General features: G+C 35.2%; 1 protein-coding gene across 1 annotated transcript; it reads left to right on the forward strand.

Annotated features, from left to right (window-relative positions):
* Positions 1 to 11,946: 11,946 nt before the first annotated feature.
* LOC113716780 (uncharacterized) lies at positions 11,947 to 14,729 on the forward strand. The gene is made up of 2 exons (XM_027241216.2): positions 11,947 to 13,381; positions 13,608 to 14,729. Exons 1-2 carry the CDS (start codon positions 12,024 to 12,026, stop codon positions 14,455 to 14,457), a joined length of 2,208 nt encoding a protein of 735 aa, XP_027097017.1. The 5' UTR covers positions 11,947 to 12,023; the 3' UTR covers positions 14,458 to 14,729.
* The last annotated feature ends 1,228 nt before the right edge of the window (positions 14,730 to 15,957 follow it).

Below are 15,957 nucleotides of genomic sequence, written 5' to 3' on the forward strand. Positions count from 1 at the left end.
TGCAGATGACTACTTACCACAATCATAAATTTTGTGACACGCCAACGCTACAGTCGCTACTTCTCCCTTCATACCTTTTGATTCATTTGGAGTTTTACTCTCCTCTGCAAATTTGGTTGGTTTGGGAGGTAGGAATAGGAAGCTTTGTTAGCTTACCAATAAAATTAGGCACAGGCCTGAGATAAGAACTACTTCCTTCTTCCTTGCTTAAAACAAGTTTGGCATATACAACACGATGATGCTACAGTAATACACAAACAAAAAACAAACTCAAAAATACTAAAAACAAATCTTATTTACAGTAAAAGTTTTTCACCTAGATATTTCTATAGTAAAATATTTCAAAAAAACACCAAAAAAAAAATAGCTAATCTAAATGGAGCCATAGTTTTTGAAGCTTTTGAGCATTAAGTGGCATCTGCTTTACACTTTACAGTTTTTTAAGTGTATACCAATATCTAAACTAATAAGAAAAAACATTTAACCATCAAGGGGAAAAAAAGACTGATTTTTTTTTTTGGTTCCTTCCTTCAAGAAAGAAGAACTTTTCCATCCCCCTCATGATGGGGAGCAAATTATCTTTCATTTCATGGGGCTTTTTTTGGGTCAAAAGTACATTTTCTGAGTTCAAGTCCGTTTGACTTCTTCTTCTTCTTCTACTTCTTCTTCTTTTTCTTCTTCTTTTTTTCTCTCTTTCCCCCTAAAAGTTAAAGAACAGCCAAGATTGGTGGTATGATTCTTATTGCATTAGACATAGAAAGTTATCAAAATTTTGGGGCTGAAATTTACAAAAAAAAAAAGAAGGAAAAATTTTTTGGGGCTGAGCTGAAATTCGACTTCTTTGTTCATATTTCTGAGTCTCTGACTAACAATTTGTTTTCCAACTAGTCAGAGATTTCTAAAACGAGGTATTTTTTAAGTTTAAGCAGAACAGGCACATCTGGGGACAGGCCTTCAAACTTAAACTTGGCCCACTTTGATACCTTTTTATTTGTCCACAGAGGCCGCAATAGATCACTTGGGATTCTCGGTGACATGTTTTCTATGCCAACCCAATGCCACCAATAGTGTTGCGCCAAGTGTCATATTATTATTTATATTTGTGCTAAACCAAGCCAAGTTGAATTATTAGAAAATTAAAGTGTAATTAATAACAAGCACTTGGCGCAACACTATTGGTGGCATTGGATTGACATAGAAAACATGTCACCGAGGATCCCAAGTGGCAATAGAGTCAGTAATCCATTTGTGGCATTCTTTTGAATCTTTGAGTTCCTCTTTGCAAATTGATTTCCAATTGCTCTCCATTAAGAAGATATCTAGACTATGAAGCTCATAATTTCTCACTTGAGAAATTATATGAGTGCATAAGCGTGGTCTCTAATAATCATAGTCGCGATCGTTTAAGAGTCTTTGTTAGTAATGATTGAAAATGTGCGCAAGACGTGTTCATCAAAACCTAGCTTACCTACCTAATTTAACTAGATGATCATATAATCGCTAATTCGACTTTCAATCTTTCTTTTTATCCCCTTCTTCTTTACAAGTGTTGAAGTATTCTCTCGAGCCAAAAGCATATAGTATAAAATGTCTGAATACAGCTTTATTGTCAACATTTCATGTGTCTTTGAAATAAACTTCGAGTCGAGAAGGTAAATTGATCATTTGAAGTATATTTACATTTTAAAACACCGCTTAAATTAAATGTTAAAGTAAAAAATCATCTCATCTTTCTGCACCCTACAACTACAAGAAACGCTTACTTGGGAAAAATAAAAATTTTCTAACAGAGTTGACAAGAACACTACAAGTTGTCCATCAGCCACTTCTCTAGAGTCAAAGATAATCCCCGACACTTATCTATAAAGACATTCGCCCTCGTCTCTAAGTCCAAAATCCTATATATATCCGCCACTTAATTTGTAGATGAACATGCTGTTCTATTGCCGAGAAACTGAACCCCAAAAAAAACAGAAACATATGCTAGGAATATTTTGGTTTATCTGGTTATCTTCCACCTCTGAAAGGTCCCTGCAATATCCTGAGCTCCATCATTCACATCCAACCAAGTGCACGTATGATACAACGATATAAGATGCTGGTGCTGATAAACGGCTTGACAGAAAATTGGCTTCCTTTTTCAACTTGAAGGAATCTGATTTCGTCAGCCAGAGTACTTTTCCCTCAACTTTGCATTTGCGCCTACCTATTCATAAAGCTCTTCCTGTCGGAAAGAAAGAATCTTGCTGCGTTCAACATCTCAAAATAGTAGCAGCTTATCAGCCCATCATCTTTCTCAGGATATGTATGTAGTATAATTTGCTGCAGTGCCATTGTGCCATGTGGTCATGGATTTATGTCGATTTGGTAGAATCTCTTCCATTGGACAATTGACATTGGATTCTACGTATAATAACTCAGAAAGAGATATCTTGAATATTGACTATCCATTAATTTGCCACAACGAGATGAAATGAGAGTTAGTCTAAAGATTATGGTGGTCCTCAAATCTTGAAACGAATAGAATGTTTTAATAAAGATGCCGAATTCAGTTTTTACGTAAAGCTAGTTGAGAACAAAATTCTGACTTACAACAAAGGTAGATTGGTCAACTTGCTTTAGTCTTTGCCCAAAAAAAATGCGTTAATAATCAAATACAAACCATGGAGCAACATTAGACGTTGAGCCTTTAAGCATTAGAAGGTGAGAGAAGAAAAGAGAGGATTAGATAATCGAACTAAGAACATTAATGTATGAATTTTTTTTTTTTTTTAAAGAAAAATTTTGCGCTTTTCGTGAACATATTTTTTAATCGTCCCTTTATTTTACATATATATCAAATGGCAACGGTATAATTTTTTTTTTTTTTTTTACAAAAACTTCGAAAAATAGACGGATTTTAAGATTAACCAACTAATGTTCCTTATAGCTAATTAATCTGGGTCATTCAGACAAGAAAAGCTTTTATACTCTCAAAAGCCTTCCTTTGTTGTTCAAATTTAGTGGGCATGCAAATCAAAAAGGCAATTAACTACATGGGAAATAGAAGAACACCTTTGAAGCAGTGCAATGAAGAAAAAAAAAAATCTACCACACCTTCTCAAGTTTGAAAAAAGAGTGCCATGTCGGATTAAGGTGAAGAATTTGCCAAATTGGCAAGAAAAGCTGAAGAAAAACAGAAAAGCTGGCAAGGGTGTCCACAGCTGTGACATGGAAGATTGGACTTTGGAGTAGAACCCAAGATAGAGATAGATGGTGCAGCAGGCAATGATTCGCTTTACATAATTTTGACGACAGTTGGGGTTCTTCAAAGTTGAAACCTGAAAACAGAATGCTCAAATTCCTAAGAGGGAAGGATAATTAGCTGTTTCTTTTCTTTTTTGGCTTCTAAAGTGGTTTGTGTCTCCGAGGAGGCCCATTAGCTGTTTCCATTTTTCTAAACGAGGAATTGAGTGGGTTCCACCGGTTGCACGGCCTTCACCATCTTTCCCGCCGGCTCGCCGCTCGCAAGTCGCCATTTCCATTGCATTTTTTGGTGTGCCAATTGTCTTCTGAGGTTCAATTTTATTGATTATTATTGCTGGATAATATCTCTTTCGTTACAAATTGTTTGTCACATTTTGAGATTCAACATTTTAAAAATATTTATTTGACAGTGATGATGATGAATTTATTTTTAAAATTATTTTCAAAAATTTAAATTTTAAATTTGAATTTAATATGAAATATAGATAAAGAGGAGGATAACATTATTGCAAAACAAAAAAAAAAGAATCAAAAGCAACTTTTATTTTAGTAAGATAACAAATATTTTTGGAACAATACTTCTAACGTCCAAATTGTAATTCACTCTCCAATTAAATAGTAACTTTTATCTTCTTTGAAATGCCCTTATTTAATGTAAGTATAATCAAATTTATTTAATGAAGGTTGTTATTGAATGACACAACTTTCCATCAATATTATTGCTGTAATTAATGTAAGCTAATTAGTCATACTCCATTTCATGTAATGATATTTTAGAAAGATAGTAAATTAACCAACTTTTCTTTAATTATGTGAAAATAAAATCATATTATCAAAATGAGACGAAGAGAATACAAATGAAAATTGCGAGATTTTTGTTTGAGACATGGTGACCAGGAGATTTATCAATTGAAGGAATGAGATACAAATAAGGAAGCATGGACGAAATTTAATTTATGTTTTTAGTAATGCAAGAGTAAGCTCTGGAATGGGCTTATATTTATTTTTCTTTTTTTAAAAGAGATGGAATCATTTGTTTGACTAAAATGGGCTTCTTGAAAACTTTCAACTAAGGGTGACACTTTAACCAAAATTATGAGAAGATTATACATAGGTTTCTAAATTATAATAGCATTATTGGGCGAAGTACTAAACTATATGGGATAAAAGGTAACTTACCCTTACAGTTTCTACATTTGTGATTCTATTGATTGTTCGATTAGAGATAAACTTGAAGAAAATGAGTAGATTTATCAGCGTATCAACTTGAATATATTGTCCAACACGTACAGGTTTGTTTGGATTGAACATTATTTCCCCAATTTTATTTGCTTACATCATCATTACAATTTCCAATACACATTTTTATCTTTTCAATTGCCTTTTTATCTCGCATACACCATGTCACAAAAAATGCTACAGTAAAAATATCCCAAATAACTTACAATCCAAACAAACCAATGTAGGCCACCGACAAGAAACTGGAGCTTGCTGATGCAATATGAGGCAAGGTTTCCACATTCGGGAACAAATAGCATAAATTTTCATTTTTTTTCCCTTAAGGATGATTTATGAATGTTGTGTGTATTTTATCAATTTCGATATATGAAAAAAAAGTTACTTGTCTTCCATTATGTATTAAAGCAGTCAGCAAATTGACAAATCATCATGTCATCTATTAAGTTTGTTTAACTTCTAATTTAGCCAATTTAACTACACCCCTTAAACATGGAGTTCAAAATATCATTATCTAAGCCTAAAAAACTTGATCAGGGCTCATTTTTATATCTATAGGAGATTCATTTCTAAAAAAAACTCTTTTCTCTGCCTTCTCCCTCTAAAACTCTTTTTTCACCCTTCTCTCTAGAACACTCTTCCATTAAGATCTTTTTCATCTCTCCCATTGGAGAGATACCAAATCTGATCTTTCCCATAAGAGGGAGTACTCTTTATAGTTTTTAGTTTCTCTTATTCGAATAAATTATCTCAGAGGGTTTCATAATGAGAGATGATTCTCTCCTAAGATCGCCTAGTGAGAGTTTTTTCTCTCTTAGATTGTTCTAGTGAGAGTTTTATTCTCTTTTGGGTTTTTCCTTATCAGAGTCTTTTAGGTTTATATCTTTGTAAATTTGAGATTTTGTAGATCTAGAATCTAGTTTCTCATATATCCAATTTCTCTATTATTGTTAGATTTAATTTTCTCTTTGAACTTGAATTAGTTTTAAATAGATTTGATTGTCAGCAGACATGCACCGATGTATTGGACTGTAGTGATTCATTCGGATAAAAAATATATTGGATTTGTATTATTTTTTTAGATTTGTTATATTTATTGATTTCAGATTTATATGTATCCGTGTCATGTTTGTTTGATGTATTTTCTACCATTAATGCAGATTTATTTGAATGAAATGATCTTTTCTATCTAAAAAGTCTGAAAAACTTGATCGATTAAATTGTTTCTTAATGGAGAACCGGATTAAATATTGGAATTTGTTTTCAAACTTACAATTTTCTAAACTTTTTATTCAGGTACCATTTGGATTGAGGGAATGAGACGGAAAGGAAATGAGAGGAATTTGAGAGATTTAATTTTTACTGTTTGGATTGAGTTTTGAGAAGTGTAAGAAAAGGATGGGGACGAAAATGATATAATTGTTTTATTGAGTTATGGTTTCTGTCCAAAAGTGGGTAGAAACAAAGGGAAATGAAACTAAATTAATTGAAATAATTTAAAATTTTGATCATTTTCCCTATATTTTTTACAAAATTAATGCTTGATCTTTTCCCTTCCCTTCTTTTCCTTCTTCAATTCAAACAAAAGTTCATTATTTATTTTCTTTTCATTCCATATTTAATCCGAATAAGATTGATAAAAATTACTTTTCCCTATTCTCCTTTCATGTCTTTTATACTGGTATTCTTTCCTTTCCTCTCCCTTCCTTCCTTTCAATCCAAATGAGGCCTCAAAATATATAAGGGTCACATTCATTCAAAACTCCAAGATTACTTAAATAAACATGACATTAATTACGTTATTGATTTTAAGTACCTAACGTGGATGATTTCACCTTCGCACATTGACTAGCAATTTCCAAAATATATGTCCTTTTCTGGCTATATTCTAATTCTTTTTGTTTCCCCTCCCCCATGCTTGAATATAAAACACCTAATAATTTGAGACGACTGCTCCTTGCCAAGTTTACAAATCCCTCTTCCATAAGTATTACAACATGTTAGTCTTAATCTCCATTACCTCAGTTTTTTGCATGGCCTCACATGCTTTTCCTCTCATCCCATGATCCATTATGTGTAATCAGCTGTAATTAACCAAAAGGGGACCTAAACAATTATGCGAAATAATTTCATATTTATAGCTCTACGATGATAGTAATAAGCAAGTAGCATATTAGCTTGATTACTTTGTTTAAGTGGATGGACTAAGCGAATTTGGACAAACTACTTTTTCGTCAGCACCAGCACAGTTCTCCATCATCTCATCCTCCAGTCAAATGCAAAATTGGTGCCCTATCTTATCCTAGGATGAGAAAGAATTCGCCCAAAAAACAAAATTGACAAGACATAAAATTCAAGACCCACCAATGTTTGTTTCCTGGGTTTGTTATTTACTCTTTTTGAGATTTGAATGCACACGCTTGGAAGTGGAAGAAGGACAACAATTGGGCAACACTTATCAAAAAATGGAAAAATGAAATTGGACCAACAGTCCTAATATGGTAAATATTTTGCTAGCTGCCTGGCTGGTTAGCACTCTGCTATTTCAGGGAGAATTATTCCAAGAAAAAGGGGGAAAAAAATAGGACGTTTGATTTGTGATCTTTTCTTATGTAATTTGGAGCAAGCAAAAGAATTTGTAATCTATCCTTAATTCTTCAAAAAAAAAAAAAAAGAAGAAGAGGAATATAGACAAGAATGAGGAACCAGAAGACGGACATTTATGCAAGAGGGTGGTGGGCCTAAGAAATATTTTACTTTTCATAGAAATACTTGTACTAGTTCAAAACTGCAATAAAGAAATAATGAACAAGCATGTACTCAAAAAATCTGACTTTCTGGGGCCATAAACATGAAGGCTAGAGTTATTGATCGTGGTACTTATTTTCAAGAACATGCGACGCTGCGGCCGCTAACGTTGGTCTCCATGCCCAGCCTGTTGAAAACAATAGATTAAAGTATTTGAGGATGAAGATGAATAAATGTTCAATATTAGTATAGTATTTTTTTTTTCTTTTATACTCTTCCAATCACTACAATGTATAATGGCCCCTGTGATGAAAGTCAACCATAATTGGCTAAAATGTAGGTGCATTGTTCTAATTAAATTAGAATAAAATTTATATACACCGACTGATAGTGCGTATACTATTATGATTGAATGGGCGACATATAAATAAAATTTAAATTTTAAATTTAAATTCAAATGAGTTGTCATTCATCAACAGCGATAATGTACACAATAAAGATTAGTCCATTAAATTATAAAAATTTTGAAGTCCAATAGAAATTAAAGCAATGGATGCTGTCTTTTTTGATCAAGACTACAAAAAAATCTTAAAAACAAAAGTACTTTTTTTTTGAGGATTCAAACTCGTAACCTCTGAATCAATCGTAAAGTCTAAACATTTTACCGGCTAGATAGCACTTCATCGTCAAAACTTACAACACACCTTGGTTAACCATTGTGTTCCATGAATTCAAGAATCGCTAACCGCTTTAACTTGAAACTCTACTTTTTCAAGATAATTTGCCTTTTTACCAAAAACATCTAGTATTAGCTACCAGCCTGTTAACACCACCATTAGCTGGGAAGGTGTCATTTCATCTTGGGTAAATTATTAGTTGTTAAAGAGGCTTTCGTCTAAGGTAAACTCTGTCCATTTCCGTCACAATCAAATACTTTGTAATTAACGGTGACTGTAATTTACAAGAGTGTCATCATGTTGCATGATGAAATGAGTTGTCTAACGAGGTACTGGGACCATTATCCGTGGAAAAATAGCTGAGGCTCGAGAGTTGCTGTACTCGGTAAAAACTACAGGACAACGACTTTTGATCAATAAACTATCCCACTAGAAAATGGAATCAGTTTGTCCAAAACAAATAAATAAAACGTAGACATGCAGGACTCAGAGGGTTTTTCTTCAGTTCAGCTATGGCCTGCTTGAAAGTCTTGAAATCAACATTTTAGAAATTTTTGAAAGAATCCTTGAGTTTTTAGCCTGGTTAGACTCTTTGAACAAAACCCTTGAATGAAAAAAGAAGAAGAAGAAGAAGAATTGACTTTCAAAGGCTCTTCAAGTTATGCTAAAGAACGGAATCTAATGTGAACAAATATTAGGAACGCCTGATGTCTTAAGGACTCCTTCTTGTTGAAAGTAAAAACAATAAGTCCTAACTTCTTTTATGTTGGACAGAATTTTCTTCAGCACTGGCATTAAATTATACACCTAAGATGAATTCCACAATTCCTGAAAATACTTTCGTGGAGTTCTAAATGAGATTTCTGTTATTTCTTAATGTCTTAAAGTGTTAAAATTCCAAGCCAAAACTGAATTTTTGTTTTGTTTTTGAAACATGTTTCAAACGAATCTCTTATGGTTTCCTGTTTATGAATGTCTCTACATATCTGAGATGCAATCCAAATGGGCCCTTATGTATTTGGAGAAGATCTCCATAGCAAAGTTAAAAATCACGTTAGTTTTTAAGAAGTCTTCTTAGTATAACGTACACATCAAGGCACAGTCCTAGTCCATAAACTAGGAATGAAATTTTTTATTTTTAGTTCTTTCATAATTGAGCATTGAACCAAATAATTTCTTGGTATGCAAACTCACACATATTTCATAGGCCATTACATTTAATTTATGTAGATATGAGCATTGTATGATCATCGTGCAGCATTCTTCTCGATAGTAGTGTGTTTGGATAAGATGTGATATATATGAAATAAAAAAGTGATTGAAAAATGTATTTATGATGCGAACACATAAATTTGTGTAAATAATTTGCTATCCAAATACAGATTTCTTACTGAGAAAGTATTTAACAATTTGAACCACATCATTTAAACGCGACAGGAAACGTATGACAATTCTTTTTGTCATAATTATTTCGCAAAAGCCAATTTAAATTTGTTACTAAATTCACGCATGCTTAGTAAATCTTACTGGCCTCTTCTTTGAAAAAGTGAAAGCCCTAAACCAAAAACGTTAAATAAGTCGAAGACTTTGAAGTTTTTCAAACACGTTTTACATAAATTTTATGTTAAAATAAACTCTAATTAAGCATTAGCAAAGCAGAAATGATTTTCGAATGAAACCTTATGTTCCATTTCATCCTCTTTTATGTTTTATGATCCATGGGGGGGGGGGGGATTGTTAAGAGGATAAAAGCGAAGCCTAAAACCTCTTTATCTAGTTAAGTGTAAAAGAAAAATTAAAGAAATACATTGAATAGATAAAAAAAGGGACAATAAATATAAATGCGAATATTTAATGTACATGTTAGCAAATCATTGTCGCATAAATATTTTTAATTATGAGAACGAACAATTTAAATATTTTTAATTATGGGTTACTTTATCTGAATTCTTTTGTCTAGTCTATCACCTTATTCATTTATATGCATGAGAATGATATTGGACATTCGATAAAAGGGAGTTTAAGTGTTGGTTTTTTAAAAATGTCTTATTAGTATTCCTTAGAAAAACCCATGTACGAATCATACTCCATCTTTCTTCTAGTTGGAACTCAATTGAAAAGACTTAGAAAAATCTTTCCTTCCCTCATTTAGTGGATGGAAATAAACCTCGACTGAAATATTCAGGGCGGGGAAAACTAAAATCTCTCTTCTTAATAAGTATCTACTAGTGTACTTGGAAAATTACATCAATTCAATCACGTTGCATTGCCTTGTTTGGATTGCAGTTTTCCGTCAGAAAATTACGTTATTTTTCATGATCACATTTTTCTATTAGCTTTTTCTCTCACATACATCAAATCGCTACAGTAATTTTTTCATGAAAAATCATGAAAAATGCAATCCAAACACAACCTGTCCAAGAATATGAATCGATTAACATTCGCCCGACTGAGGATTAGGAATACTGAAAACTAGTTTTTGTTGGAGTGACAATAAAAAAGAAAATTTGAACTGCTACAAAAGGACACCAAATGGAAAGTTGAATCAAATGGAACTTTGCTTCACAGACATCGCCAGAATTTGTTTCAGATATTTGGCCTTGACAGATCCTTTAGCCACACTTGTTCAAGCAATCAATCTCTTTAAAAATAAGAAAGAAATAAAAGAAAACATACACCAACAAGTGTAACCAACCAACCATACCAAACTGACAAAGCCAAAACTCCATTGAATTGTAGCTTTACTGCGTTTTCAACTTTTGGACGATGATACACTGCTACTACGTACTACTCCTCTTTGAATGATACACTAGCCTGTCAATGATACGCTGGCCACCAAAAAACAACTAAATCCCTCTTTGAATTATGGGTCGTGGATTCCAACTCCATCAGTAATGAAAAAAATTTAAAAGAGGTGCTAGAATATCCCTTTAATTTAGTCTGAATATTTTATCTACTGACCCCTTATATACATTCTCTTTAAACTTTCCTTTCTCTAAATTAGGATAGATTAGGCTTTGTTTGAATTGTATTTTTCTGAATTTTTTTATCGAAAAATTATTGTAATGATTTGATATAAAAAGTGATTGAAAAATATATTCACAATAAAAAAAATTACAATTCAAACACACCCTTAAATTATAGGAATGTCGTCATTGTCGTTAAAAAAAAAAAAAAAAAGACAAGTATAGTGTAGATGATGACCGGAGCTCATGACTTGGCAGTTGGCAGTGACCCAAAGCGACCACAATTTACACAGGCGCACACTTGGATACCTCAGGCACCCAATCGCCCATCTAGCTGTCAACCCACATGCCTCCCACAGTTACAGCTTTCAAATCCTTGCCAATACCATCATCCTCACCAAGTTCAAATAATAATAATAATAATGACGAGAGCAATTTAAAATTTAGCAAAAAAAAAAAAAAGGGGCAAAAACTTCCAAACACTCCCTCCAATAAAGAAAAACCCACTTTCAAATTGCGACCGTTCATAATGAGGTGAGATACATTATTGGATCTTTTGAAAAAAAATAAAAATAAAAAGAAGAGGATAATTCTCACCAATTCTTTTTTAGGAGTTTAATATATATCCACATAGAAACTTATCTAAAAAGGCAAAATGGGAATGAATTTATGGAATCTCAGTAAATAGAAATGATGATCATCTATGACCTTAACCTGTCTGTGCATATCAGAAAAATGTCAAAATGTCAATCATTAAAAATAAAAAAAAAACTGTTTAAGAAGATGCTCTCATTTTTCCCCCTCCCTCTTGACCTTCTTTTCTTCACCCTTGCATAAAAATCCAAACTAAAAACAGAAAACATTTATTAGTAATTCCTTGATTAAAGCAATCTTTTTTTTTTTTTTTTCACTAGATAGATAGAGTGTACGGTTACTAAAATAATCTTAAAATAGTGAAAAGGGTAAAAGAATAAGAGGTTAATTTTTTAAGAATCCCAATACAACTATTTGGAAATGAACAGCTGGAATTGTATGCCGTGGAAATATATTATTATAGAGAATAACTTATAAAGAACATCCTACTCTTCCATTGCACGTCCCCTGCTCTCTCCCGTTTTCACTCTCTCTCCAACCCTCTTTTCCCCTCCAAATGGAGCCCCCACCACTTTCTGCTCCACCCATCGCCACCGGAGCACCACCAGCTCCTCCACAAACAACCACCGTCACTAGCTACGCCGATTCAGTTGAGTCCTCTCCTCGCTCCCGAAACACGGACTCCTGGGATGAACCCCCATATGGCCCCACAGCCACTACGAACACCAACACCACTGCCGCTCATCCCACATCCGCCGCAACCGCCGCCGCAAAGCTCCGGCTCATGTGTAGCTACGGCGGACACATAGTTCCCCGCCCACACGACAAGTCGCTCTGCTATGTCGGCGGCGATACGCGAATCATCCTCGTCGACAGGCAAACCACCCTCTCCGACCTCTGCCTCCGCCTGTCTAAAACCCTCCTCTCCGGGAAATCATTTTCGCTCAAGTACCAACTCCCAAATGAAGACCTCGACTCCCTCATCTCCGTCACAACCGATGAAGACCTCGAGAACATGGTGGATGAATACGACCGCCTCAATTCTTCCGCCAATCCGGCTTCCAAAACCTCCCGTCTTCGTCTGTTCATATTTTCGTGCAATTTAGACTCAGAAACGTCGTCCTCCATTGAATCCCTACTGGAAAATAGTTCGAAATCGAGCGAGTGGTTTTTGAATGCTCTAAATTGGAATACCACCGCATCGTGTAAAGTACGCGGATTCTCCGAAACATCGTCGATTAATTGTTTGCTGGGTTTGGATGATGCCGCTGCAAGCGTGGAAAATCATTCAGCTGTCAAAGATGTAAGTGACGCCCAGCTGGATGCATCGTTGAGTGGGAAAAGTGAAGGTGGGAGAAGTGGAAAAGGAATTAATAATAATAATAATAACAATAATTTAACCAGTAATGTTACTAATAATGGTAATGTTGGGCAAGATGTGCACTCGGTGCCGGATTCTCCGATGCTGGAAACGTCGTCGTCTTTTGGGTCGACGTCGTCGTCGCCGTCGATGGCGAATTTGCCGCCGATAAAGGTTCACTCGGAGGAGGGGATTAATCAAAAAGGGATGGTGGGGTTGGGAATTGAGGAGCAGTTTTCTCAATTGAATGTTGGGGTTGGGTTGAATAATGTTCAGAAGCAGGAGGAAGGGGGTTTTGTGCCGCCGGCGGTGGCTGCGCCGGGAACGGTGCTTTCCGGATTGCCGGTAATGGTTGGTGGGGAGTATCCCAACAGGGTTATTTCGGACGATGAGAGATCGGAGCAGGGCGTGCCTGTTGGGTTCAGAAAGGCACCTCAGGTACAACAATACCAGCAGCAAGTACCTCAGTCACAGCCGCAGCCGCAGACTACCCAGTTTCAACAGAGTAAACCAATTGGTGTTGTTGATTTGCCTTCACCGGATTCAGTCTCAAGGTACCCCAATTTTCTACTAAATTCCACAAAAGTAGTAATTTTTTGCGTCTAAGTATGCTGTTATATATATCCTGCAGATTTTGTGCAAAGTTACTTCTGTTAATATGTGGTGGAATTAGTTTATATGTGAGCTGTTAAGGAAATTTGTGCTCTTGGTATTGTTATGATGATTATTTTTGCAGTGAGAATTATCTGAATGGGGATGTTGGTGATTTGATTTGTGCAGTGATGGTAGCGTTACAAATCCATTGTCTCGGCAGAAGCCAATGATGCATCATGAACCGATGGTACAAATTCAACCTGGAAATGGTAGAAATCCATGTAATCAGATTGATCTTAGAGCTGGTGATTTGAATGGCAGAGTTCCGATGCCACAGCATTTACAGGACTCTGGTTATGTATTGCAAAGTCAATTTGATCAATATCAACAATTGCATCAACAGCAGCAATTTGTTCCTGCCAGTAATCAATACATTCACCATCATCCTGGGGCAGTGCCAATGTATTATTACTCCATTTACCCTCCTCAGCAGTTAGGTCATACTCCTGGATTGGAGCATCAGTACCCATTACATTTCATGCCTTCTAGACAACCCCAAGCTTATAATTTGCCTCTGCAGCAACCAAGCTACGGTGAGCCTACACCTAGCGCCCCTTCTAGCCGACCCCAAACACCTCCTGCTGCTATGGTGCCTCCAACTGCTTTCAACCCTGCTTCAAATGCTACTACTGCTTCTAAACCTGAAATGACTGCAGGTGTGTACAGAACACCTGCTCCTGCTGCACCACATATGGTACAGGTCCCTTCCAGCCAAACTCCACAATATGCTGGCTATTCTCAGATTCATCATCCTTCACAATCAATTGCACCTTCTTCAGCTGCCACTGGCAATTATTCTTATGAATTTGCTGATCCTACGCATGCACAAATATATTATACTCAGCCTCTGGCTCCCCAGCTGGCTTCTGCCCAGTATCAAACGATGACATCAGCCGCTCAAGTGAAGTTGCCTGAAGCTTCTGCGCAGCTACCCACAGAGAGCATCAAACAACAAGTTAGAACAACTCAGCTGTGATAGGTGAGTTGGGCGTGGAGGAACAATTTTGCAGTGACGGGATTGGTTTATCAGGACATCTTTTTCAATTATAGTTTGCTTGTCAATTTATTGGTTGTGGTTTGTATTTGTGATAGTTGATATGAAACTCCTGATTTATTTTTTTCTTAATTTTCTTGGATGCTGTTTGTTCTTGTCGATAAAGATGGAAGTGATCAGAAATTTATACTGTAAAAGCTCAAACTCCTACATTGCTGTTCAGTCTATATATAATTAAAGAATAAATTGTAAGATATGGATTGGCAGATTTTTTTGAGATGTTTGTTGTAAATATTGATGATTATAGATACTGGTTCCTTGCTCTTTTCCTACTTATGCACATGAAATGGACACCGCAAGTGTGCCATCTTGCTCTTGGCTTTTGAAATATACTTTGTATGGCAAAAACTTTCTATTGGTATGACGCAACAGAGTGGAAGTCCAGGACTCAACTATTAGCTGGTTAAATCCATTGTGACAGTTTGTAAGACCACAAATTGTGCGAAATAGAAAAATTAGGCTTTATCTCCAGTGCTTAATATACTGAAATCTTTCCTCAAACGAAATGAAACACAAGCAGGGCAGCTTCCCAGGTCATGCGATTCCAAGACACTTCTGTCTGCTGTGGTTCTAATTGACCTGGTTCTCGCTTTCTTGGTATGGTAAATTTGCCAGATCATGCTTATTGTGGTTTAGCTTCCGAGTTTTGGATGAATATGCATCCTTTTTTTGGTTAATTTCTGTGTGTTTTGAAGTTTGATTGAGAGGTAAAAGCTCACTTTCTCATGATGAATTGGGTGGTAAGGACCTAAGGGGAAGGGAGTTCGGAACTTCTTACACCCCAAAAAAAAAAAAAATTTTTTTGGAGAGAGGGGGGAAAGAAGAAAAACCTTTTTCAGGATGAAAATGTGAAACCCCTCCGGATGCGTGGAGTTTTGCTTGAAGCTCCAAAGCAGCTTATTCTCATCTCAATGTATGAGCTCTTTTTTCTTTTTTATTTTTTTAATGAAATATTTAATTTCCAGTTTATTAACTCGGTAGGTTTCTATCTTATCTTGTGGAATTTTGTGGGAGATAAACCCATTAGTCATAATCAACTCAAAACGGGTCCAAAGTTTTTCTGCATTTAATATTCCATATTAATCAGTAGGCGGGTCAACAAGTTAGTTTATTGTCGTTTTTTTCCCTCTTAACAAATCACTGGTTTTTTTTTTTAAATTAATAATAAATTACAGGTTTGCATCAATGCATCAGCCTTTATATTGCACTTGAAACAAAAGTGATGGCATGCTTTACTCTTGCCTCATTTCCTAACTTTCCTTGGCTTTCTTTTTGACTTGTTTTAATCTTAGAAGAATTCTTTTATTCTAGGGAGAATTGCAATTCTGATCACTAATGTTTGGCCTGTGTGTCAAATTGATCCCTAATGTTTTAATCAAAACAAATTTAACTTCCCGTTTGGATTGTTATTTTTTGAAGTTT

This window comes from Coffea arabica, chromosome 11c (genome assembly GCF_036785885.1).
Source record: "Coffea arabica cultivar ET-39 chromosome 11c, Coffea Arabica ET-39 HiFi, whole genome shotgun sequence".
Lineage (NCBI taxonomy): Eukaryota > Viridiplantae > Streptophyta > Magnoliopsida > Gentianales > Rubiaceae > Coffea > Coffea arabica.